This window comes from Eleutherodactylus coqui, chromosome 1 (assembly GCF_035609145.1).
Source record: "Eleutherodactylus coqui strain aEleCoq1 chromosome 1, aEleCoq1.hap1, whole genome shotgun sequence".
NCBI lineage: Eukaryota > Metazoa > Chordata > Amphibia > Anura > Eleutherodactylidae > Eleutherodactylus > Eleutherodactylus coqui.
In genome coordinates this window covers 131,531,321-131,555,648 of record NC_089837.1, presented here as the reverse complement: position 1 = coordinate 131,555,648, position 24,328 = coordinate 131,531,321, and the positions used below count along the sequence as shown (strand labels likewise).

At 41.8% G+C, this 24,328-nt stretch overlaps 1 protein-coding gene across 1 annotated transcript in view; it reads right to left on the bottom strand.

Annotated features, from left to right (window-relative positions):
* Positions 1-462: 462 nt before the first annotated feature.
* Positions 463-24,328, bottom strand: part of OTOL1 (otolin 1) — a 58,818-nt gene continuing 34,952 nt past the window's right edge. The window contains exons 6-9 of the mRNA XM_066603188.1: positions 22,093-22,458; positions 14,856-14,945; positions 6,557-6,628; positions 463-1,364 (exon numbers count right to left, since the gene is read on the bottom strand). Coding sequence (XP_066459285.1) covers positions 463-1,364; positions 6,557-6,628; positions 14,856-14,945; positions 22,093-22,458 — 1,430 coding nt within the window. The remainder of the gene's footprint in view (positions 1,365-6,556; positions 6,629-14,855; positions 14,946-22,092; positions 22,459-24,328) is intronic.

Sequence of the window (24,328 nt, the reverse complement as noted above, 5' to 3'; positions counted from 1 at the left end):
TGTAGGATAGCTTAAATGGCAATGTGGTAGTATATAGTACACAGATGCTACACTATTTGATAGAAAGTGAAAAGGATTTATTAACAATATAATTGATACAAAATGACAGATTTACTTTTTCAAATGTTTATTGTTCCAATGTTTCAGTTGCACATAGAATTAAGTAATCCTGGAAATATATTTACAGCTATACATTTGTTCTATTCACAGCCGAAAGACTTGATTGGAGAGATAAAACTGAAAATACACTGCATACTGTATAAGGTGTATTGTATATTAGATTCTATGGATTCTTGAGGGTCACATCTTCAGTACACTGAGGTGAATGTTTTCAGAAATCTCACCATTAATTATTGGGTCATAACAAATCATTGTTAATTTTACATATTAGGAAATTCTGTTTAAATTAAATGAAACTAGAGTTCAGCCAAAACATGAGTTTAATTACATTTTATATTCTTATTATGTGAATTGTGTTTCAACAGAATCATCAGGATATAATAGAAATCCTGTAAATATGCTGTCATCATCATTACTCACATAAATACCATTCCAGTCCCGTGAAACCTCTAACCAAACCTGGTCCCCAGCACTTAACCTTAGGACAAGCATTGCTGACGCCTGGTCTATCTCTTGGCCATACAAAGTTTCGCGGCTCTTAAATACCTTTTTATTTTGAGCAACGATACTAATCCTAGCTGGGCGCCCCCTGACTGTCACATGGAATGCAAACACGTAAGTTCCCGAAATTGTACAGTTAAATTTGCCTGTTGTAGGGTTGTACTCATCTTGTTCATTGTACAATATTCTATCAAACTTTACTGGAGCATTAGGGGCAGGAAAAGGTTTTGATAGACCCACAGTGAAAGCAGACTTCATGGGCTTGTGATTATCCCCTTTAGATCCTTTGAGGCCTCTGGAACCCTTTTTCCCTGGAAGGCCTCTAATTCCTTTTATGCCAAAGGTTCCCTTTGGGCCAGGTGGACCTATTAAACCAGAAGGCCCAATCTCACCCTTATCCCCTTTCGGTCCTGGTTCTCCTTTTTCTCCATATTCCCCTTGAGGGCCATTCAAACCATTCAGCCCTGCATCACCCTTAATACCTTTGTCCCCCTTCAATCCCCTTTCTCCAGATTCTCCTAGATTTCCTTTTTCTCCAGTATCACCACAATTACCTTTGTCTCCTAAATCCCCCTTTTCACCCTTGTCTCCTTTTTCCCCATCGATGCCAATTAATCCTTGGTCTCCTTTTTCACCTCTGTCCCCTTTTGTGCCATTTTCACATATATCGCCTTTGTTTCCTTTTTGTCCTTTTATACCAGCAAGTCCCAGATTTCCTTTTTCACCTTTGGGTCCAATCTCACCTAGAAGAGTAAATATAAAAAGTCAATATTACCGTATATACCGGCGTATAAGACGACTTTTGAACCCCGAAAAATCGGGTCTGAAGTCGGGGGTCGTCTTATGCTCCGGTAATACAAAAAAAAAAAAGTGTAAAAAAAAAAAATTTCATTACTCACCTCCCCCAGCGTTCTGTCGCGCTCCTGCAGGATGTCGCTCGCACCTCGTCCCCGGCGCAGCATTGCTTTCTGAATGCGGGGCTTGAAATCCCTGCTTCCAGAAAGCTAGTACACACGCCGGCAGCCATGACAGCATTGAATGGCTGGGATTGGCTGAAGGCGCACGTGTTAGCAATCACACCCATTCAATGATGTCATTGAATAGTGTGATTGGCTGAAGCCACGTGTGTTTTAGCCAATCACAGCCATTCAATGATGTCATTGAATAGTGTGATTGGCTGAAGCCACGTGTGTTTTAGCCAATCACAGCCATTCAATGATGTCATGGCTGCCGGCGTGTGTATTAGCTTTCTGGAAGCAGGGATTTCAAGCCCCGCATTCAGAAAGCAATGCTGCGCCGGGGACGAGGAGCGAGCGACATCCTGCCGGAGCGCGACAGAACGCCGGGGGAGGTGAGTAATGAATTTTTTTTTTCTCCACTGTATACCGGCGTATAAGGTGACAGTTGGGGGGTCGTCTTATACGCCCCGTCGCCTTATACGCCGGTATATACGGTAGTTGTTTATAAAGAATTATAAATTTCAGAATCTGTTTTATTCATTTATATAATTCAACATATTATGTGGTGCTGTACAGAGATTAGTCACTAATTGCAAGTTATCCTATCAGTATATTTTTGGGGTGTGGAAGAAAACCTAAGCAGAGATGTGATTTGGTCAAATTTGAATCAAGGACTCCAGTACTGCAAGGCAACAATGCTAACCACTGAGATACAATATTTCCTTATTTAGAAACATCCTAATCCTGTACATCCTAATATTATAATAACTACTTGTACATTTGGGCACATCACTTAGAGGTAGCAATGAAGGCCCATAAATATCAAGATATACATGTTGACAGATACTATTTTTCTGATGCTATTCGGTAGCGGTTTCACTTTTTGGTAATGCTGTATTATATATACTCATAGTTTCATAAAACCAAGCGCCTAGAAAGAGATGTCGGAATTGAATGAAACTTTCTGTGTGTGATTGTAACATTGATATAAAGGATTATAATATCAGAGCAAAAGGATCATTCATTGCAGAAAACTGAACACTTGAATGGAGACTCTAGTATCCTGTTGTACCGCCTCTAGCTTGGATACAAAATGTGATACAGGCGGGCATGGAGGCTCTAGTATACTGTTGTACCCCTTCTAGCTTGGATGCAAAATGTGATACGGGAGGGCATGGAGGCTCTAGTAGCCTGTAGTACTGCCTCTAGTTTGGATACAAGATGTGAAACGGGGGGGCATGGAGGCTCTATTACCCTGTTATACCGTCTCTAGCTTGGATACAATATGTGATGCGGGTGGGCATGGAGGCTCTAGTACCCTGTTATACCGCCTCTAGCTTGGATACAAGTTTTGATACGAGCAGGCATGGAGGCTTTAGTACCCTGTTGTACTGCCTTTAGCTTGGATACAAGATGTGATATGGGTGGGCATGGAGACTCTGCTACCCTGTTGTGCCGTCTCTAGCTTGGATACAAAATTTGATAAGGGCAGGCATGGAGGCATACTGGTTCTGTATGGTATCCTGTGGCATATCAGTCCACATTTGCTGTAACTAAGCCTCTACATCATATGTGTCAAAAAGTCCCGTGGGCCAAAACCAGCATTCCATGTCATTTTATGTGGCCCATCATGAGGTCTGGAGGCAGAAGGATAACGCAGACGGTGCTTGGCAGAGTGGGTGATGCCAGCACAGGGAACAGGTGCCATCTTAGATTCTGAGCTCTTGTGTGCACCTCCACACTGCTCTGTTCAGCAACTCACGGGTGGTGGCACAGCTCTGAGAGCACCTTTAGGGCCGCAAGTGGCAAAACTGTTCATCTAATCACAGGACACTAGAAAGCTCACTATGGGTAGCCACTTATGATCGTATCATCAATAGAATTATGTCTGCAAATCTTTCACCACTTCAAATGTAGGCATTGGTCATATCTGCACTGGAGACTCCATCAGGAGCCTTCATCACAAATTCTATCATATTTGACAGGAAGAATAGCAAAACATGTAGCTCCATTCTTCCAATGAAAACAACAGACACCATGATGGAACTATCATTTGATGGATTCAGTACTGAATTCTGGTTTGTGTCTGTAATGGATACCACGAGAGAGATGTGAATAAAATATATATAAAAAATATATAAAATTTGCATCTTGGCAGGAAAAAAAACGACAGTAACTTGCAAATGAGAATCTTCTCCTGTAATAGTTCTTTAGAAGTTGCTTAACTTTAAATAATGCTGTGCTGTTTTAAGGTGCTAAAGGAAGGAGTTTCAATTATAGCAATTAGCATGTCTTGAAAATATCTCAAAAAGTTGCAAAAATGTTGTAGAATGTTACCATTGCAAAGAAAATAATGAAAATTCACAGGAGGTGCACTGAGTTAAGTATATCATTAGAAGGTTTTAAGTACTAAATGCCTTTATTGAACATATGTAATTAGCGGTTTCTGAACTGTATTAACAGCTAAGAGCAAAGTGCAACAATTCTGGTCCCCACAAGTTGTGGGACTGATACAGCAATTTAAGATAAAAATACCTAAATTATAATGTTACAAAGACTTCGAGAAGATGTGTTTAACACATAGCCAAAAATAATAATTCTTCCACTGTGGCAAGATTACAAGGTATTTAAAGATGTACATCCCCACCTCTGGAGACTCCAGAGAACCTTGGTCTCTGAGCTCCGCTCCAGCAGGCGAGGCAGCGGCCACTTCACAGGCATAGATTGAATGGAGAAATGGAAGTGCATGTCCAAAATTTACTCCATTCGAGACTGAGGGCTTATTTACATAGGCCTATACGAGTTGCACCCAAAATGCTTGGGCGGCACCTGCATCGGACAGCGCATGCATGCAGGTCCGTGTACTGTTCCGTCCCTAGGGCACTGGACATTGCATATGTTATTCTCATCTGCGATAAGGAATGAAAATAAGGCATGCTGTTATTTTTATGTGGAATTATGGGTAGAATTAAGCCATTTTCAATTCCGCATCAAAATCCACACAAAAGCATGCAGAATTTTCCATGCGTTGCAGTGCATCTTATAGCCAAATTCCACCCATGTGAAAGCATCCGTAGGCCGCTCTAACATAAGCAATAGTAAATACGCTGCATTTCTAAACGCAATGTTTTTACTATGGCAGAGCTGCTTTGTACAGTGTTCAGTGTGAGTGTTTGCTGTATAAAACGGCCCATGTAAGTGGGGCCTTAGGCTGGTTTCACACACACACTTTGGGTTTCGACAGCCTAACGTATGCGCAAATATGCTGCCGCAATGGAACATATTTGTGCATAAGCAAGGTTTGGAGATGGCAATAATCTGGCTGATACGCACCGGACAGTGCATAGTAATGTAATTTTTGTGCTCACAATGCCAGTTCACACTGGCACATGTTACCCCCTTTCCGTGGAATAGAATGGCTATATAAAGCCTATTTAGGGCCAGCTGACTTCTTCTCCCTGCGTTCTACGCTGGGTCACATCCTTCCCCTTGTTTTTTTTTTAACCTGCCATAGACTTCTATGGTAGCATTCTATGTAAAACGCTGAAAGATTGTGCAGGACCTATCTTGCGCGCAGGAATTGTGCGTGAGAAACACGCTCATGAGCACAAACCCATTGAAATCAATGGGTTCGTCTTGTCACGTTTTACTGGCATGAGTCTCACGTGCGCAAAAACACACGCAAAGAAGTTCGTCTGTTGTGGGCTGCATTCACACGAACGTATATCGGCTCGGTTTTCACGCCGAGCCGATATACGTCGTCCTCATCTGCAGGGGGGGGGGAGGATGGAAGAGCCAGGAGCAGGAACTGAGCTCCCGCCCCCTCTCTGCCTCCTCTCCACCCCTCTGCACTATTTGCAATGGGGAGAGGCGGGACGGGGGCGGGGCTAATTCTCAGAACTCAGCCCTGCCCCCATCCCGCCTCCTTTCATTGCAAATAGTGCAGAGGGGCGGAGAGGAGGCAGAGAGGGGGCGGGAGCTCAGTTCCTGCTCCTGGCTCTTCCATCCTCCCCCCTGCAGATGAGGACGACGTATATCTGCTCGACGTGAAAACCGAGCCGATATACGTTCGTGGAAATGCAGCCTCAGCCCTTAGTAAGGAATAACTAACCAAGGTAACACTAGCTCACTTCTATACTTTGGGACTAGCTACATAATTAATTAACAAAGCGGAGTGGCTCTTTAAGCAATGTTACCAAAAAATATAAGTTCACTTACAATGACTTATAGTTGTAGGAAGGTACCAAAATCCAAGACACATCAGGCATAAATTATTGTCTCATGGTTAAAGTGTATCAATTTGGGGGGTGACATTTGTGTGATGTCATCCGCATTAAAAAAACTAATATTTTCTTCTAAGACGCACTCACATGTAGCCCACCTCTTCTGCCCACGGTTATGTAGGAATTAGGAACTATTCTGCCTAGCAAAAGTTAAACAAGAATTTATTCCATTAATTCTCCATAACTTTCCCAAATTAGAATGTTCCACTTGGCAGTGAAGCGTATATGTTATTAAGTGTGTCCTGTTCCTCCAGTGATGAGTGTACACATTCTGTACGACTGCAGTAATTAAAATGTATTTAAATACCACAAAATTTAGCACCAGACTCGAACAGCATCTGTGTTTCTATAATTGCTATACAGTTATCAAGAACACATACCGAATTCTTTGCCAGAGGGAACAAGTGTAACAATCTGTTTAGGGCCTTCCCCGTGGCAGCTAATGGGTTAAATCAATTATTTAAACAGCATTTCTTAAGCAGAAGCACATGTTTGCTCTCCAGTCACACAGGCGACTAGGAATGTATGGCTGTCTGCTACCTGCAGTAGGTATGTATCTGACAGATCTCTGAGGACATTGTTTCTCCTTCAGCAGAATCAATTTAAACAGAGGTCATCAGAGCGGAGTTTCATTACAAGAGATGGAGAATGAGAAACAGACAAACATAATTCTGCATCATTCATTATTATTACCTGCTTCTCCTGGCTTTCCTGGGAATCCGGGAATCCCACCAGCTCCTTGGTCACCGTGTTCACCTTTTTCACCTGCAGATAAACATCTGTATCAACATTGTCGCACTGTAAAAATCATTATCCCCCAAAGATGCCCAAAAGGTTGTAAATGACTAAAACGCTTCTTAAAAATACAGATACTTTTAAAGAAGCCTCACACTTGCAATGAAGTAAGACCGATACTGTTACACAACGCTGCTGGTGACCGAGAGGTATTTGTCAGGGAGCACAATTACTGGCAATTATCTGTTAGCACTAGCGCCAACTAAGAGGCGTAACTTGAAGCTCCCGGGCCCCAGAGCAAAACCTGTAACTGGACCCCCAACTATAATGCTTTATTCATAGTACTGGGCTCCCTATATGGAGAAGAGAGGCCTTATGGGCCCCCTAAGGCTCCTGGGCTCGGGTGCAACCGCATCCCCTATAGTTACGCCAGTGCGCCAACTGCTAGCGCTTGTATAATAGCCCTCTTAGTCTAGGCTAATTAGCAGCACATTTCTATTTACTTACATATTTCTACCCATTTCCAGTTATTAAAGAAGAATTCACATCAAAAATTTGAAAAATTCAGTAGCTTTGAGCCTCATGGATAAGAAATTCTGCTCTAGGAAAAAGAGCAAGTAGTACCCATAACAATCATTGAGATCACCTCTAGAAAGATGAAGGTTGGAATCTAATTGGTTGCAACATTACTACATTAGGGAACACCAACACTTTCCAAAGCAGTTTTTATGCATGAGATGGATTGTTATTTGTGTAGGCTTTAGGGCTCATTTACACGAGCATGGAATTCACGTAGCGTTTAGCTGCGCAAAAAAACAAATCGCAGCTAGCGCTGCATAATATCATCTGGATGGATGATTTTCTGCAGCACTAGTTGTGAGAGTCAGGGCCATTCACACGGCTGAAACTGACCGAAAAAATGTGCTGCTGGAGAAGGAGATCCTGGGTGAACCCCCTTCATCTCTCTCTCTCCAGTGAAGGGAAGTACCGCTGCAGAGATGAAGGGGGTTCCCCCAGGGATTCCCCAGCAACACGATGTCAGAGGTTCCCCAGCAGGGAAGATGGAGGGATAGGAGCCCATGGAGACTTCTGCGCTTTGCGCACCAAAGATGGGTCAGGTCTAGAGATGAGCGAGTATACTCGCTAAAGCACTACTCGCTCGAGTAATGTGCCTTAGCCGAGTATCTTCCTGCTCGTCCCGGAAGATTCGGGGCTGGTGCCGGGCGGGGAGCTGCGGGGGAGAGCGAGGTGGAATGGAGGGAAGATCTCTCTCTCCCGCCCGCTCTCCCCTGCTCCCCGCCGCGACTCACCTGTCAGCTGCAGCGGCTCCCGAATCTTCAGGGACGAGCGGGGAGATACTCGGCTAAGGCTCATTACTCGAGCTAGTAGTGCTTTAGTGAGTATACTCGCTCATCCCTAGTCAGGTCCTATCTTTTCACGTGGCAGGGAATTTCAGTCGTTTATGTCCTATCTTTTTAGGTGTGATTTTTTTTTTTTTTTTTTGCTCGGCTGAAACTCTTTTATCTGAATGTTACCATAGGAAACCACTGGTTCTAATAATCACATTTTTTTGCGCATGTAAGTTAGTTGCGTGAATTCCCCTGTGTGAATGAGCCCTTAAAGTGATCTTCTGGTTTCAAGACAATTTTTTTTTTGTAGGGGAGGGGATATATTACCTGCTGTCCCTCCAATCCACTAGCTCCAGTTCTCTTTTTCAACTTTCCCAGATGTCAACTGCAATTTTCTAACTATCTAATGCACACTGATTTCTGATTGACAAGCTCTGACCACTTGAGCAGCCCTGGCCAATCACAAAGCAGGTGTAGTACGTTTTGGTAGGTGTAGTCTAACTGTGGGGATTAGATAGTCTGAAGATTGCATTGGCCATTTTACACAACAGGACCCAGAAATAGCAGATTGGAGGGCTGGCAGAGAACAACTGCAGAAAAAATACCCTTCTTGACCTTTGGTCTTGAGATATACTTTTGTCCCAAAATTAGAGCGTCACTTTAAGATCCTTTTTCAGAAGGACCAATATTTTGAAGTAAAAATTGTATAGAAACCGGCACATGCTATATTTTCATATGGATTGGACATGATCGATCGATAGCTATTCGACTGTTTGGACATATATATATACCCTCATAGTGCCAGTAGTTATTTTATTACATGTACAACATAGCTTTTCAGATGGAGAATTGTGGGCTAGATCTCTCAGGTACTATATAACAGCATAAATAAGCACAGATTATTGAATGGTTCCAAGCTTCTATTCTTGGACTGCTTCCAAAGATCCCAGCTTGTGAGGTAACATCTGTTCCCAAGATGAATGACACAATGAAGAAAATGCAATGATGGAACTTTTGAGCTGTCTGATTACAAAACATGTTTTTTACTTTTAACATAAATAAAATGGAAGCTTTATAGTTTTCTTCCATGATGAGCTCTTGGCAAGGGCACCTTTGTAAAGATCCATCATTGCTTTCATTAATACTGTACCTTGAGTAGCCTAATGCAAAAATTACCTAAGGCTTGTTAGCTCCTCCAGACGGTATGCTAAGACACAGCAGAACAGGATACTGGAAGGCATATGTACTGTCCACCCTGCCTATGTAGCTAATCAAATTAGTAACGGCTATATTTAAAGGGGACTTGGCTACAAAGATAATGGCAGTGATAGAGCACAACTCACGCAGTAATATACATGAGATATTTGTAGTTCTTTTGTCTGACAATTATCTTCCCATGCTCCCTGCTCAACCAGCAGTATTAAGGTGCTATTAGAGCAGGGTTCCCCAACTCCAGTCCTCAGGGACCCCCAACAGGTCATGTTTTCAGGATTTCCTCAGTATTGCACAGGTGATGTAATTATTGTCGGTGCCTCAGACATTGCCACAGGTGTTCTTACCATAGGATATACTGAAAGCATGACCTGTTGGTGGTCCCTGAGGACTGGAGTTGGGGACCCCTGTATTAGAGGGAACAATTATTGTTCAAAAAAATCATTTGAATGAGCGAATGTGAATGATAATTGTTTGTTCTAAATGCAAGCCAATGACCGAATGACAAACAATAATTGTTTACTTTTCCTTTGTTGTTCACTTAATGCAGGTATAAATGTAGTACCCCAGAGTTGCGTACTCCAGCATGTTCTGTGCCCAGTATATCCTTGCAATCAGGTCTTGAGGTTATGTTGGATAAGTGTGTACAGTTATTATGTTATTGTTCACATTTCTCCATTGTAGTGTATGTTCTGGCAATGTTCTCCAGGCTCTAGTGTGTACAGGTCACTTAGCAACAGTCAGGGGAGTGTTTAGCCAAGCTTAGCTAGAATAGAGGGCCTGCAATTGGTAGTTTGGATCCTGATCACAGGTTTAGCTAGCTTAGTAGTATAAAAGGAAGAGAGTGGGTGGAGTTAGTGGTCTTGCCTATGGTCTTTCCTCAGGGTCCTTTCTCAGAGCCTGACCCAGGGGTCTAACCCTGTGGTCTTTTCCAAGGCTCTAGTCCAGATAGGGAAAGAGTCTTTCAAGTGCAGAGCTAAGCTTCAGCTTCAAAAGCCATGGCAGTGGGAAGCTAGGACATCTAAAGTGTGAGTACCCTAAGCAAATCCACTCTGAAGTGTCAGCAGAGAAGAGAAACAGAGAGAGAGAGAGAAGATAAAGGTTCAGGGAGAAGAGACAAAAGTCAGTGTACAGAAGCAAGCTAGTAACCAGTTAACCTTTGCCTGTCCGAACCAGCTAATTAAGTCAATAGTGAATGATGCTCGTGGAGCTTGTGTTTCAATACTGTCTGTCATGATTTGCTCCAATTTACAGTAAATGCAATTCAAGTGTGTACAACTGCTACTAAGAAAATTACTCTCTCAAAAAAACCTGTTATTTGTTTTCATCATCCAAGTCTACTTGCTGGAGTCCTTCCCACCCTCGGAAGCTACCCTATTTTTGCTTAGTTATCTAAGAATGGATTTATTTGCAGCAAAATACACCACAAAATCCACAGCTGTGAATATTGTTGCATTTTTGCTGCAGAATTGTGTTGCAGACGTCAATGTGGAATTTCACAAAACACTGAAGTCTATGATGAAATTCCACATTCAAAAGCCATAAAATATATTTAAAAAAACATTGCGAAAAGTATTTCTACAGTAAAAAAAAATCCATTATGGAAAAACTTTTCATGATTTTTTTTATCTCCTTAGAAATACATGGTGTAAATTTCCACAGATCTTTAAAGTTCTGGAAATGACTCTAGATACGAATCCATCTTAAGGGCCTATTCCGACATGCGTATATTGGCAATTTACGCTGTCCCTCTCTGCAGGGGGAGGAGGCGGACCGGGCCGGGAGCAGAGCACTGAGCTCCCGCCCTCTCCACCCCTTGCCTATGTTTGCAATGGGAGTAGTAGAGGCAGAGCTATGTTCCGCCCCCATCCCGCCCTTCTCCTATTGCAAATAGTGTCAAGGAGTGGAGAGAGGGTGGACAGGGGGCGGGAACCCAGTGCATTGCTCTCAGCCCGCCTCCTCCTCCCTGCAGAGAGGGACAGCCTATATCGGCCGGGCGTGAAAACCCAGCCGATATACGTACGTCGGTATAAGCCCTTAGTGTCTGACGTTTTGACTTTTGACGTTAGATCCTTGAAAATCTAAATTCCAAGCCTTGAAGCTCCTAGGCTTCAATGGGAAATCTGAAAGAGGGCCCCCAAAGTACCATGTGCCATTAATAATACTGATGTCTTTTTATGTTCCATAGCAGTATTTGGGCCCCACCAGACACTAGGAACCATGTGCCACTGCAGCATCAGCTCCTCTTATTGCTACACTTCTGATTGACTACAATAACCATATCTGATTTAGTTCTGTCTCTGTGTTTGACCAGGTGTGATTACTGCTACTTGATATTTTAATGCTCGTGTGAGTGCTCTTCACTCTGGTTGAGTTCTGTATTCAACAATTAAAGATTCAAGTTTATAGACTAACATATACCACTAGGCATACGAAGTAACTTTTAGCTACATTATCACCATACAAACCAGTGGACATCTAACTGAAAAGAGAGCTAAGACTACTAACTCATTACTATAGATTTTTTTCTGATTCCCTGCTGATTCAGAACTTTTCCATTTCAAAGTCTTTCATTTATTAATTTCATACATGTCAGTGTCAACTATGTCCCTGCAGATTCTCCACTACGATAAGTCTGATGAAGGACCTTGAGTTCAAAATGTTGCATCAATAATGGTTCACACTTCCTTGGCACTTCAAGCCACAGGAGTGCTGTTCTTCACCTATTTCATATTACTCAGTCTTATTACCTGATTCAATGTTTTATTCTTCATTTTTCTATTCAGCTTCAGTGTTTAAATTAAGCATTAAGGGACCGTTCTAGAAACTCACCGTCGAATACTATTCTAATTGCTTGATGTCTAGATCCATTCCTATTCTTCAATCCAGCAAGGAGCTTCACTCTTTTAAAGACTTTTATGGGAGTGACATGTTGCATGGTATATGATGCCACAGATTTATTTTGGTAGACTGTGTCGTCTCCTACAACCTGCAGCACCTATCGCCTCTAGTTTTATGGTGTTTTTATTTTAGGCAATATTACTAAATCTGCCTCGTAGTTTCAGTTTCTTAAAGTAGAAATTAAAATGTGGTTGAATAGCCATAAGGATTGTGATGATTATGGACATTTATATTGAGGTTTTACTTGAGATCGCTTGCATCCCTGAGTTTTGAGGGTATATACAGTACATAGCTTCAATTCAATTACTATAGTATCTACACAGTGAGAAAAGTAGGAGGAATGTTGTCTAAAAATTATATTCATGTTGCAGAAACTTTAGTGATTTGCCCGTTTATTGGAATATGGTTTGCAGAGATCTCTGAACCAGCCCCATTCACATGTATGTAGCAGATTTTGAGTCATGGAAATGTGGACTAAATGCGCTGCATGTGATTGTAACCTAGAGATGCCCACACACAAGGACATTAATTGGCTGCAATGGAGCTAATTTGTTCTGTACTTCAGGTGGGTCAGTGGTTCCATCACAGATCCAGCATTAAATATCAAAATATACTCAATGGGGTCTGTTCGGCACTATTCAGTTCCATCATAAGATGGAACCGTTCGAGCAGGGGATTTCCCTGCCCTGCCCCTCCCCTGAACAGAGCAGAAACCCAAAAGCCCCCAACACAGATGTAAGACCACCCTAGTCTTATTTTATACTCCTCTATAGTTATTTACACTTGCTCTGGTTGTTATGTTTGCAATTGTAACTAAAGCATGAAATCTTAATAAACATAGCTAACAAAGACAGTTGGCTTACGTAAAGTAGCAAATGATCAGCTGAGTGTTTTCAACCTGATGGATCACATTTTTACTACAATGCCACAATATAGTCTTGCTATATCACAAACGTTCATCGGCATGACTTGCTTTTTTTTTCTTTTGAAGCTGTATTTGGCAAAAATAGCCATTTTATCTTATGATAGTCTTATGTGTATTGACAGCTTAACAGTGGTTGAGTGGCAAAGACAGAGTTGGAGGTAAGTGCAGGGGTAATTACATACAGATGTACTTGTAGGCTCTATGCACACATGCCGGGCAACTATACCATTTTTGCAACATTTTCCAGTAAAACGGTTCCTCAAAAGGGTGGTGCTTAGCCAAATGTTTCCCACATTTTGGGATTTTTGGAAGATATGTGGAAAAATTTCTGGGTTCACTGGGCTGGGTCCTAATATGTTCTACTAATGTGGACAAAGTAGATTCGAGGTTTGCTGACTAACAAAGTTTGGCGCTAGAGAGAAATTTGCTAACCTAAATGCAGAAGAATTCTGACCCCCAAAAAGGCATTCATATCTTTCACCTCATTTATTATGTGTTTTTAACATGCTTTGCTTTTTGCTTAACAAATGTGTAACTTTAAGGGCAGATGGCACAGCTTTGCTAGGTAGTAGGCATAGCCTGAGAGGGGAGAACGTGTGCAAAAATTGTGACAAAATTGTGGATCAGACTAAGGCCTTAGTCAGACGGGCGTTTTTTCGCGCGATTTGCGCATGCGCATGTGATTCGCGCATATATAGAACCAATGGTTCGCTATGGTATCGGTCACATGTCCGCTTTTTATGCGGATATGCGATAAATTATAGGACACGACAATTCGCAAATCGCGCCTATCTGCGTTTGGCGTTTTATGTGCGCACCAAAATCATTTTTTCCGACGGCCAGTCTAAGTTTCATGCGCATTTTGATGCGCACGGCGATTTTTCTCCGGTCAGATGGGCGTTTTGCTGCGACGATTAACGCGGCTAGGTGCAGATTTTTCCCGCGATTTTTCGCCGCCGGTCACGCGATTTGCGCATGCGCATGCGACATGCGATGCGCAAATCGCGCGAAAAAACGCCCGTCTGACTAAGGCCTAAGCCAACCAATAGGTGGCATAAAACTAGGCAAAAGTGTCTAAAGATGCACCAAATTTATCAAACTATGATAAAATGGTGATAGAACCGACATGAAATTCCCTTAATTATAGATGTATAGGAACATATGTGTTAGAGAGTACAAAGCGGTTTTTTTTTTGTGCTTGAGCAATTTGTCTGCATAGGCTTTTGGTTCAAGAAACAAACTGTGATGAATATGACTAATTTTCAGACTGCTTGATCTAAATTTACGTCTTCTAAATATAAGTCATGATTAATAATTCTGCACAATGCTTAGAATCACATCACATTCAGGCCTCCTTTCCCAGGTTTCATCACAGGATCTTAATGCTGGTTTTGGTGATCAGATGGAAACCTGGACATAATCCTAGGTTTCCATTACTCAGACAGAGACCAATAAGACTGTATTATTTAATGAAGCAAAAATGATGAGCCTATTGGTCCCTGTTTGAGTAATGGAATCTTATAGTGACATCCAGGTTTCCATCTGGGTGTCGTATTTGGCAATCCAGACTAAGCCACGTAACAGAACCGGAGACTGAGGCCTGAGCGTGATGTAAACAGGCCCTAACTACACATAGAGGTTGAAGAGCACTGGGAAGTGTATATATGTTTTTGGAGGTACAATTTAAACACTGATGAGGTTTGGAAGATGACTGTGTTTTTGTGGTTGCCTATCATTATGTTCTAAGAACTCTAATTCTACAGGCATATATCATGCTACATTTTAAAGCTAATTTTGCTAGATATATTTTGCCTTATTTTCTACTTCAATTACATTGGAACTAAATCAATACAATGCCATGCTTACACACCTTTGTCTCCTTTGTAGCCCTTTGGGCCCATGGGACCAGTAGTTCCATGTGTTCCTGGCAAGCCCATGTCCCCAGTATCTCCTTTGAGACCTGCAAAATATCTTGTTAAACATATTGATTGTACTCTTTTTTTCATTAAAGAAAGCACAGTTTATTTTGTTAACAGCATCAATGATTAAATAGCCTTGCTTGGATCAAAATTAACATATTGGATTTCAGTGATGGGAAATCATCTGACAGTTGACAGGCAGTATTAATGTCATTTGATCAGAAGAATCAAATAAATAGATAATCAAAATCACGTTCAAAAGGCAAGACCTAGAAAGAAACAGCAGTCACCTTGAAGAACCCTGCTCTCAGAACACGTACATGGTTAGGCATTCAATATGAAAAGGTACAGATGCAAGAAAAAGTAAGAGAACGCTTGGAATTACCTGAATTTCTGTGTTGATTGATAAAATGTAGTCTGATTCTTATGAGACCACAATTACAGACCAACAAAATGTAACTAAACTAATAATACACAAACAGTTGAACGGTTTAGGTCTTTTATTGAACACACAAAAGACATCCGCACTGGAGAGAGAAAAAGTAAGTCAACCTCTGTGTTCATGAATTTTAAAAAGAGACAAATGGTAAAAATTGGTGTTTCAATTAAAGAAATGAGAATAGAAGAGTGAGTTTTACAAATGCTTTGCCTATTAAATAAAGGCATACAATGCCTGGTTGCTAAAAACTTCAAGTAAGATTGACTAGTGTAAACCATTCCTCAATGCAAACAACTTCCAGAAGATCTCAGAATATGTCTTATAGAAATGTCTGAAGCTGGAGAAGGCAACAAAAGCATCGCTAAAGACCTGGGTGTTCATCAATCCACAGTTAGACAAATTATTCAAAAACAGAGAAAATTCAGGACTGTTGCTCTCTCCCTAGGAGTGGGCATCTTGTTAAGATCACCTCAAGAACACAACAAGCAGTCGAGAAAGAGGTGAGAAAGAACCAAAGGGTAACATCAAAATACCTACAGAAGACTCTAAAAACTGCAAAAACCTTTCTTTTATACTGTAATTCTAATGGGGGTAGCTTAAAAACAACTATAAATATAGCTACTGTATAGTAGCTCTCCCCACCCTCCAGCCACTGATTGACAGTTTTCTTCCTATGCAAAGCAATAGGGTAGGGGAGCCAACAGCTCGTGACTATCACCAGACTACCTACTGAATGATAGTGTGGGTGTTATGCAATTTGCATAGCCATTGACATATAATTACTGTGGGGCTACACAAATTGTGTAGGCACGCTACAGTAACGGCATAGTGTGCTATGAAATTCAATTTCGGAAGTGCTAAGTTTCTAAGTTTAAAGTGTGATTTTGACCCTAGGACACTATAACCATAAATTAGCCTACACACTGTAAACGGATTGCCATGTGATAAATAGCAGGTTGAGGAATATGACACACATTTTATTTTCTTTTACCAGAATAGTAATTTTACCGGAGGAAAAGTTAATGAGAATCAGTTTCTTCTACAATTCACAACTTTCTATTGACATTGAATGTTCAATTTGTTATTTCTTTTAATGGAACACAGATAAATGGAAACTGGTATACAGCTAACCTAAGGTCTTTTCTCTGACTTTGAATACCAGTAACTACTCCGAAATCACAGAGCAACCTAGTTGATATATTTTACTAATAACGAAGCCCTAAAATGATTAATGTTATAATTTACCAGTGACCTCGATATCGCCAATCTATAGTTCAGTGCAGAGAGGGTGTCTTTTAATAACTAACCTTATAACAATTATCTACTAGTACTCTTGGTATTAAAGGTTTCAAACCCCCTTTCCTCAGTTATAATTGATCCCAGTAGTGCAGTCTCATATGGATCTATTAAAAGGCAACCTTATACTGCTTGGTATTATATGGTCTATTTAAAGTAAATGGAAGATTCCAAGATGATTTTACACATAAATCCTACCATAGGATGGATCCCTGTAATCATATTTTTAAACAAATAACCTATAATTTCCTTCAGAGTTTTGTGCAATTCTTTAAAGTCAATCACATGAGAGAAAAAGAGGAAACTATAACTCGTTATCTCTTCTGAAGTTTTATATATAATGTCTGAGAGCAACATCGGCATCAGAATCTGACGGGCAATACTGTACTTCTTACATAGGAAACGACTTGAGATCTATGCCAGGATGTAACCCAGGAAAAGAGGCAGCGGTGTCACCCGCAAGCAGTGATTGTCCTTGGTTGCAGGTAGTGTGGTGCTTGGCTAAGATATGCTAGCGCATGTGCCTTGCTAATGAGGGTTTGTCCCAAGTAAATTGTTAGGGGGGTGACGCCAGAGTCTTGCCCCCATTTTGGCTTAATAGTGGGACCTAGGAGCCTCAGATGCAGCCATGCATGCTGCCCCTGCCCTTCCCTATCCGTTTCTGTGGTGTTTCCATGACTTTCTGATGTTTTCTGGTGCTTGACAAGTCATCAGCTATGCGGAGCATCGTCCCATACAAAAATGCTCGAGTCCCCCATTGACTTCAATGGGGTTCGTTACTCGAAACGAACTCTCGAGCATCGCGGAAAGTTCGACTCGAGCAACGAGCACCTGAGCATTTTGGTGCTCGCTCATCTCTAATTCCCTTTCATCTGAATATGGTTTGCAGAAATCTCTGAACATGCTGCAGAATCAGCCCCTGCAGTATGAGGCCTTAGTCAGACGGGCGTTTTTAGCCGCGATTTGCGCATGCGGCCGGCGATTTTATAAAACCATTGCTTTGCAATGGTATCGGACACATGAGCGCTTTTTATGCGCTCGTCCGATAAATTATAGAACAGAAATCGCAGATCGCACCTATCTGCGATCTGCGATTCCTGTTCTCTTCTCTATATGCGCTCAATGGGGCCGGCGGCAGCAGCGCCGACCCCATTGAGAACATATAGAAGACAAATCATTCTTCTCTGCCACAGCTGTAACAGCTGTGACAGAGAAGAACGATGTTTGGCCATTGAATTCAATGGAGTCGACAATACAGCCGCTCCGTTGAAAGCAATGGGCTGCCGGTGTGTGCGGGGTGAATTGTCGGGAAGGGGTTAAATATATAAGCCCTTCCCTGCAATTCATCCTAAAATGTGTTAAAATAAAAAAAAATTGTATACTCACCTTTCCGCTGCAGGCGGAGTCCAGCCGCGGCCGCTGTCAGTTCTCCTGAACTGCTTCTCGGCACTATTCAGCCGGCGGGGCTTTAAAATCCCGGCCTGCTGAATGATCTGCCTCTGATTGGTCACAGCCCTGACCAATCAGAGGCAGGTTTCACTCACACACCCATTCATGAATTCATGAATGGGTGAGTGACTGCTGCCTCTCAGCGCTGAGCCAATCAGGGGCAGGTCTGACTCACATCCATTCATGAATTCATGAATGGGTGTGAGTGAGACATGCCTCTGATTGGCTCAGCGCTGAGCCAATCAGGGGGCAGGTCTGACTCACACCCCCTTCACACCCACTGCAGGACGGCCGCGCGGAGCTCCAGCTGCCGGGAGAAGGTGAGTATATATATATTTTTTATTTTTACACATTTTAGGATGAATTGCAGGGAAGGGCTTATGTATTTAAGCCCTTCCCGACAATTCATCCCGGGCTCGCCCGCAGCGCATTGCTTTAAATGGAGCCGGCTCTATTGCCGTCTCCATTGAATGCAATGCGCTGGACAGCTCCGGCCCGTTTCTAATGAAACGCGGCTAGGAGCAGATTTTCGGGCGATTTGCGGGCGACTTGCGCGCACCGGTCACGCGATTTGCGGATGCGCATCTGTCATGCGATCCGCAAATCGCGTGAAAAAACGCCCGTGTGACTAAGGCCTAATATTGTACTTCTTACATAGGAAATGACTTGAGATCACTTGTGTTCACTTGCCAACTGCTTCTTATGTGCACACAATGTTGAATGTCATTTTAGTAGTCCCACAGCCTTGGTGCTGAGACTGCGGCATGGAGTCACTTCTCCCAGCCTTCACAGTTTCTCCTTCCTCATTTCGCTTAGCCATTGAAATGCGCACCCTACTCTAGCCATGGGCTTTTTATACCCAATCATCAGGAATAAGGGGTGATGTAATGATGCAGAGCTCACTGAATGATTAACGCTGTAAACCAGATGCTGATTCATACAGATCGCTATCTACTTATTGCCATTCACCTAGCCATATAAATGGAAATCACATGCTATATGTATGACTGATAAATAGTCATACATATATACATTGCCACAAAGGGAAAGGGAACCCCGGTATAATATTGGCTATAGTTACATAAGAGACCAGCATACCCAACTACATGCTGGTCTCGAAGCGCACAGCATGCAGTACCTGACAGGTTCCCTTTAAGCTTTTTTTCCCAGTAAAAACTATTACACAGAGGCCTATGCACTATTTTTGGAATTCCAAGAATAGAATGAACTCAGGCTATTCCAATACTAATAAGCCCAATAATAAACCTATCGAATACTGTACTATATTGTCATTTTACAGAGCTAGTCAGTATATGAGTGTGATCCTATAACCTGCCATATAGTGTAAAAACAATTAAAATGGTTTTAATATTACTATAACATGTAACACCCTATAAAAATGTTGGAAAGAAAAACAAATTAGAGACTTGTAATCTTCTATAAACTGGAAGAACAGACTCTTTCCTTTTATTACAATGGCCTATAGTTTATGATATAGAAGACTCCAAATCTTGCTTGGCTTGAGAACACTATGTTTCGAAAGCTGGTTCTCTGCAAATGATTTGTGGATCCAATAAAAATATATCAGTATTTTTCCCTCATTGTTTCAGAACGGCTGTAATAACAGAAAGCAAAACAGAATCTGAATTATCAGTCAATAAGCCATAGAAAATGTGCACAATAGTTATACAACATGGGGAATCCGTAGAGTATTTCACCACGTCAAGGCATCATGTTTGCAATAATCGATTGAACTTTAATATTAGCGTTCATCACTACAAGGAGAAGCACATAAAGGAATTTCATGTACTAAACGCAGGAAAAAAAGAGAACATATTAGGAAATGCATGTATAGATGGCAAGAAGTGGATGTGGTTAAGGGCAAGGGTACATTTAAATGTAACTTTTTAAAAAGTCTCCTGCAAAGTTACTTTTACATGCCACCAACAGGCTGGTGTAAAATATAGCCCAAAAACTAGACCAAAAGAATCCTACCTTCTCCAACATGCAGGAGGCTTTAAAGTGGCACGCAGAGTTCCCTTGCTACTGTATTGTAAGATCTGCGTACAATGCGCCTTCCAGTGCTATATGTCAGATATGGAGTGTTATCGTGCATGACATGTATTCCGTAAGTAAGAAATCAAAAGCATATGGAGGTAAAGTAAGGCAAAATGCATTATACGTGTCGGATTAGAGCTTTATAGAACATGGCACCTTAACACCTTTTGTAAGAGGCCTAACATGAGGAACGTAATGTCATTAATATGCTAGAGGATTATGCCAAAATTCAAGCAATTTACCAACAAACTATAATGCATGAAGTCACCTTTTGGCTTAAACCGGATCTGTCACCTCTCTTGCTTTGTATGTTTTATTAAAGGGACACTCTGATGAAAACACATTTTTCCAACCCTGCTTTGGAGACCTCTAGAGTAAGGGGGTTACCCTATTGCCTGTCACACTCCAGAGGTCTCCAGTGTATATTGCAGTCACTTCAATGCAGTGCAGCCTCCTGTCTCATACTTATTAGGTACTATCTTCCTGCTAAGATTTCTCCCTGCTCACTTTCGCTAAGCTAATACTCCCATGATGCATCAGTACAGCATCGCATGACAAGCTAGAACTAGTAGTACCATCTGTATTCTACATTCACCTAAATAAGCTGCAGACCATAATTATACAGCCAGGAGGATGAACTATCATCTCCTTCATTATAACTGTGACAGGAGCCTGTAATTATCAGCAGTAACTGTGTTCCTGTATTCCCTTCTAAGGAGCTTGTGTGGTAGGGTTCATATAATATCATCACATAGGAATTATGCTGATTGAGATAGTGAATAGTTTGAGAGAGTATAAACCCAAATAAGTCTCCAGTTGTCAGAATGAGATCACATGACCCACATGAGGAGAAGGACTCAAGGAGCTTTAGATAGAAAGGAATAACTAGTTAAGTTAATACTGGCTGACATATATAAACTGGGGAATAGTAACATAATGAATGGAAAATAAATTCACTGTGGTGACTATTTACTTATTATTTAATTTGCATTCTCCCTGGTATAACTATCCTGCAGCATCTTTTCTTATGACTCTATGTTGTATTGTTCCTCTTTTATTTCTCCTAGAAATTTATGAAGAATGTGGCAACTGGACTTTATCAGTTTGGGAAGGTGGGGGGGGGGGGGAGGGGTGGTCCCTACACAGTCTGGCATTGTCCAATCAGTGTTGACAGTGCCGGACTGTGTACAGAGGCACTTCCAAATGGTAAAGCAAAATTGTCAGTTTATTCATAAATTTCCAGGAGGAATGACAGAGGAGCAGCACAGTGCAGAGGTCTAAGGCCAGTTGCACACGACCGGGTTTGAATTGCGAAATCTGCGATCGTCTCCCTCAATTCAAACCCATAGAGTATCTGTGTGTCCGCTCACACATTTTCCGCTAGCGGAGTAAAAATTGCACCATGCTCCATCTTCATGCAGGCTCCACAGGGACAACTTCCATTAAAGTCAATGGAAGCCATGCGACCCGCTTCCCTTCCACAATTGACACTGCGGAAAGGTCACAGGACTCACATCATTGCCTAGTGACGGTGCAGTGAAATCTTTACTGCACATGTCCGATGGCTTGCCGGCCGGACCATCCGCATTACAGAAGGCTGCCTGCACACAACAAGAAATAACAGATACGCCGGGTCACCGGCCAGCCACAGGTGTGGGATCCCGTATCGGGAATCCGACCCTGTTGTGTGCAGGCGGCTTAAGAAAAATATGTTCTAAAATTATTATCTCATGGGCAATAGAAGTATCCACTAAAATAGATAAGTCATGAGCCGCAACAAATCCTCTTTAAATTGGCTATAAGCCATTTGATTTTAGTGTCTTGAACTGGTATTAATGGTTATGGGTTTCAGCACCTTTTTTTTTAAGACCCGTTCTCATATGTACCGGACGTGCTGATTTAATGTGGTATATACTTGATTCATAGTTTCATATAAACTGTTTTACCTGGAAGTCCTGCGGGTCCGGGTTCCCCCTTTGGTCCAGACATGGATGTACAGCAGTCACAACAGTTAAAAAAGAAATCCGCTGTTTCAAGAGTAAAATTGTCAAAAGGGTACAAAGTTGTGGCAGTTCTAAAATCAGGGTTGACAGTGGCCAGCTCAGTAGTGGTATCGCTTGTCTCAGGTAATTCTGTGAAAACAGTCTCTTCTGTTGGCGGCGCAAGAGAAGTCTCAAAAGCATTGGCAATCTCCATATTATACACTTTTTTAGTGTACTTGATTGGCGCAGTCGTTTTTGCTTCCATATAAATAGTAGCGACAACAGTTATAAAAGTAGCCGTGGACCAAGATAAACTTCCCATTTTTGTATCTGTCAAAGAAAGAGACAAATGCATTATTCATAGCAGGCTTCTATACTACACTGGGTTTCTTTTAACAATATGGTATTATGGAAGCTAAATTTAAAATGTGTATACGATATGCAAGGTCTTTGTGCCAATCCTGTCTGTGATCCCCAGCCTGACACTTCCAACTAGGCCGCTTATTGTAATGCAGGATTTATGGTGCTGAGAAGCTAGGCCGATGTAGACAAATGTGTCGATTTAGAATTATAGTAATGCTGAAAATGTACCCAATCCTACCATCAAACTGAATGGTCTGAAAGACTGCTTCTAAATCTACACACAGGAAATGAAAACTACATAGCAGGGAATGAAAATCTCACCAGAGTATAAAAGTATAGTAAGCAATAATATCTAAACTGTGCTGAATGTGTATACATTATAGATATACAGTATATATCAGAATGGGAAATTTTAACATCAAGGTACTCGACCGGAAAAAGAACATTATTTTTCCTTTTCGGCTGAGATGATACATAACACGGCACTGTGCTGTGGATAGTAATGGGAAAGAGTAGAAGGTCCATTTTCCCTAAAACAGCCTCAGTGACCATATCAGGATTCTTAAGGGCTCTTAACCCTAGGACCATAAATGATGTAATATAATGTCAGCTAGTGCCCCATACAAGAATTGATGCCCCCGTGTCATGTTGATGAAGACTGATGATTACCGGTATCGCCTCGGAGTATATGTGACTTTGACGTCACCCCCTGGCAGTTCTATTCTGCAGTTATGAAACGTAATACTAGCTGTCTGACTCCTTACTGATCCACTAGGCTGGATAATAACCTACTTAGAATTGACCATATTTCTTACAGTAACTTGACATTTCTTCCCTCAGACGTAGACGAAGGTTGCCATAAAGATGATAATTCCTTATGACCTTGTCTGCCATTAAAGTATTCTGTTGAACCTAACTTCAGTGCCTCACGATTTACAAAACCTATAATCCTCAGAGTCAATACATGATAACATCATAGAGGCAGAGCTACCTCTTTTTTTTCAAAATCCCCAAAAAGTTACAAAGAGCAAGCAGCTGCAATTTGAAGTTAGAATCCATTAAAACTTACCTGAAATAAAGCGGATAGTGTTACAGTATGCAGCCGCCAATTTGCCTCTCCCATGGCACTCAGCCCACCTTTTTGGCAGATGCCAGGTTTTGGCATCTGCACGGGTCGTGACAGCAGCCGGAGTGTGTGTGTGCATCTGACTGCACTCTTAAAGGGCTAGTGTGTCCAAATATTTTTCACACCTGGATATATCAGGCATCCTCCCATTGTGTAGGGTGCCTGAAGGTTATGGTTTTTTTGGTCTGCTGAAGGTGCTATCAAGTACATTCTGACTCTCATGTTTCCTGACATTGGCTACCCCTGACTACGTTCTCATCTCCGCTCCTGTCCTCGGCTTCTTATACTGACTACACTTCTGTTCACTGCCTGCCCTGATCTCTAGCCTGTCTATCCATACTGAACCTATTCTTTGTGTCCCAACATCTGGCCTTGAGCATTGTGCTGAAGTTTGCCACCTGCGCTGACCCAGACTGTCTGACTATGCTGGTGTTCGCAGGTACCACGCCATGGTCTCTAGTAGTGTTAGCTGCCACAGTACTGGGATAAATTCCTGAGTAACAGACTGTGGACCCCACAGCAAAGCCCACATCCCAACTAGTGGGGTTAAAGGATGAAGACCTGCGTACTTTAGGTGTCGCCTCAGGATTTGGTCCAAAGCTAAAGCCCGTTCATCCACTGATCCTGACATATAGCTTATATAGTATTTGCCAAAAATAAGTAACAATAATGCAACAGTTCCAATGCATTTTACTACCCAAGCTTCATCGG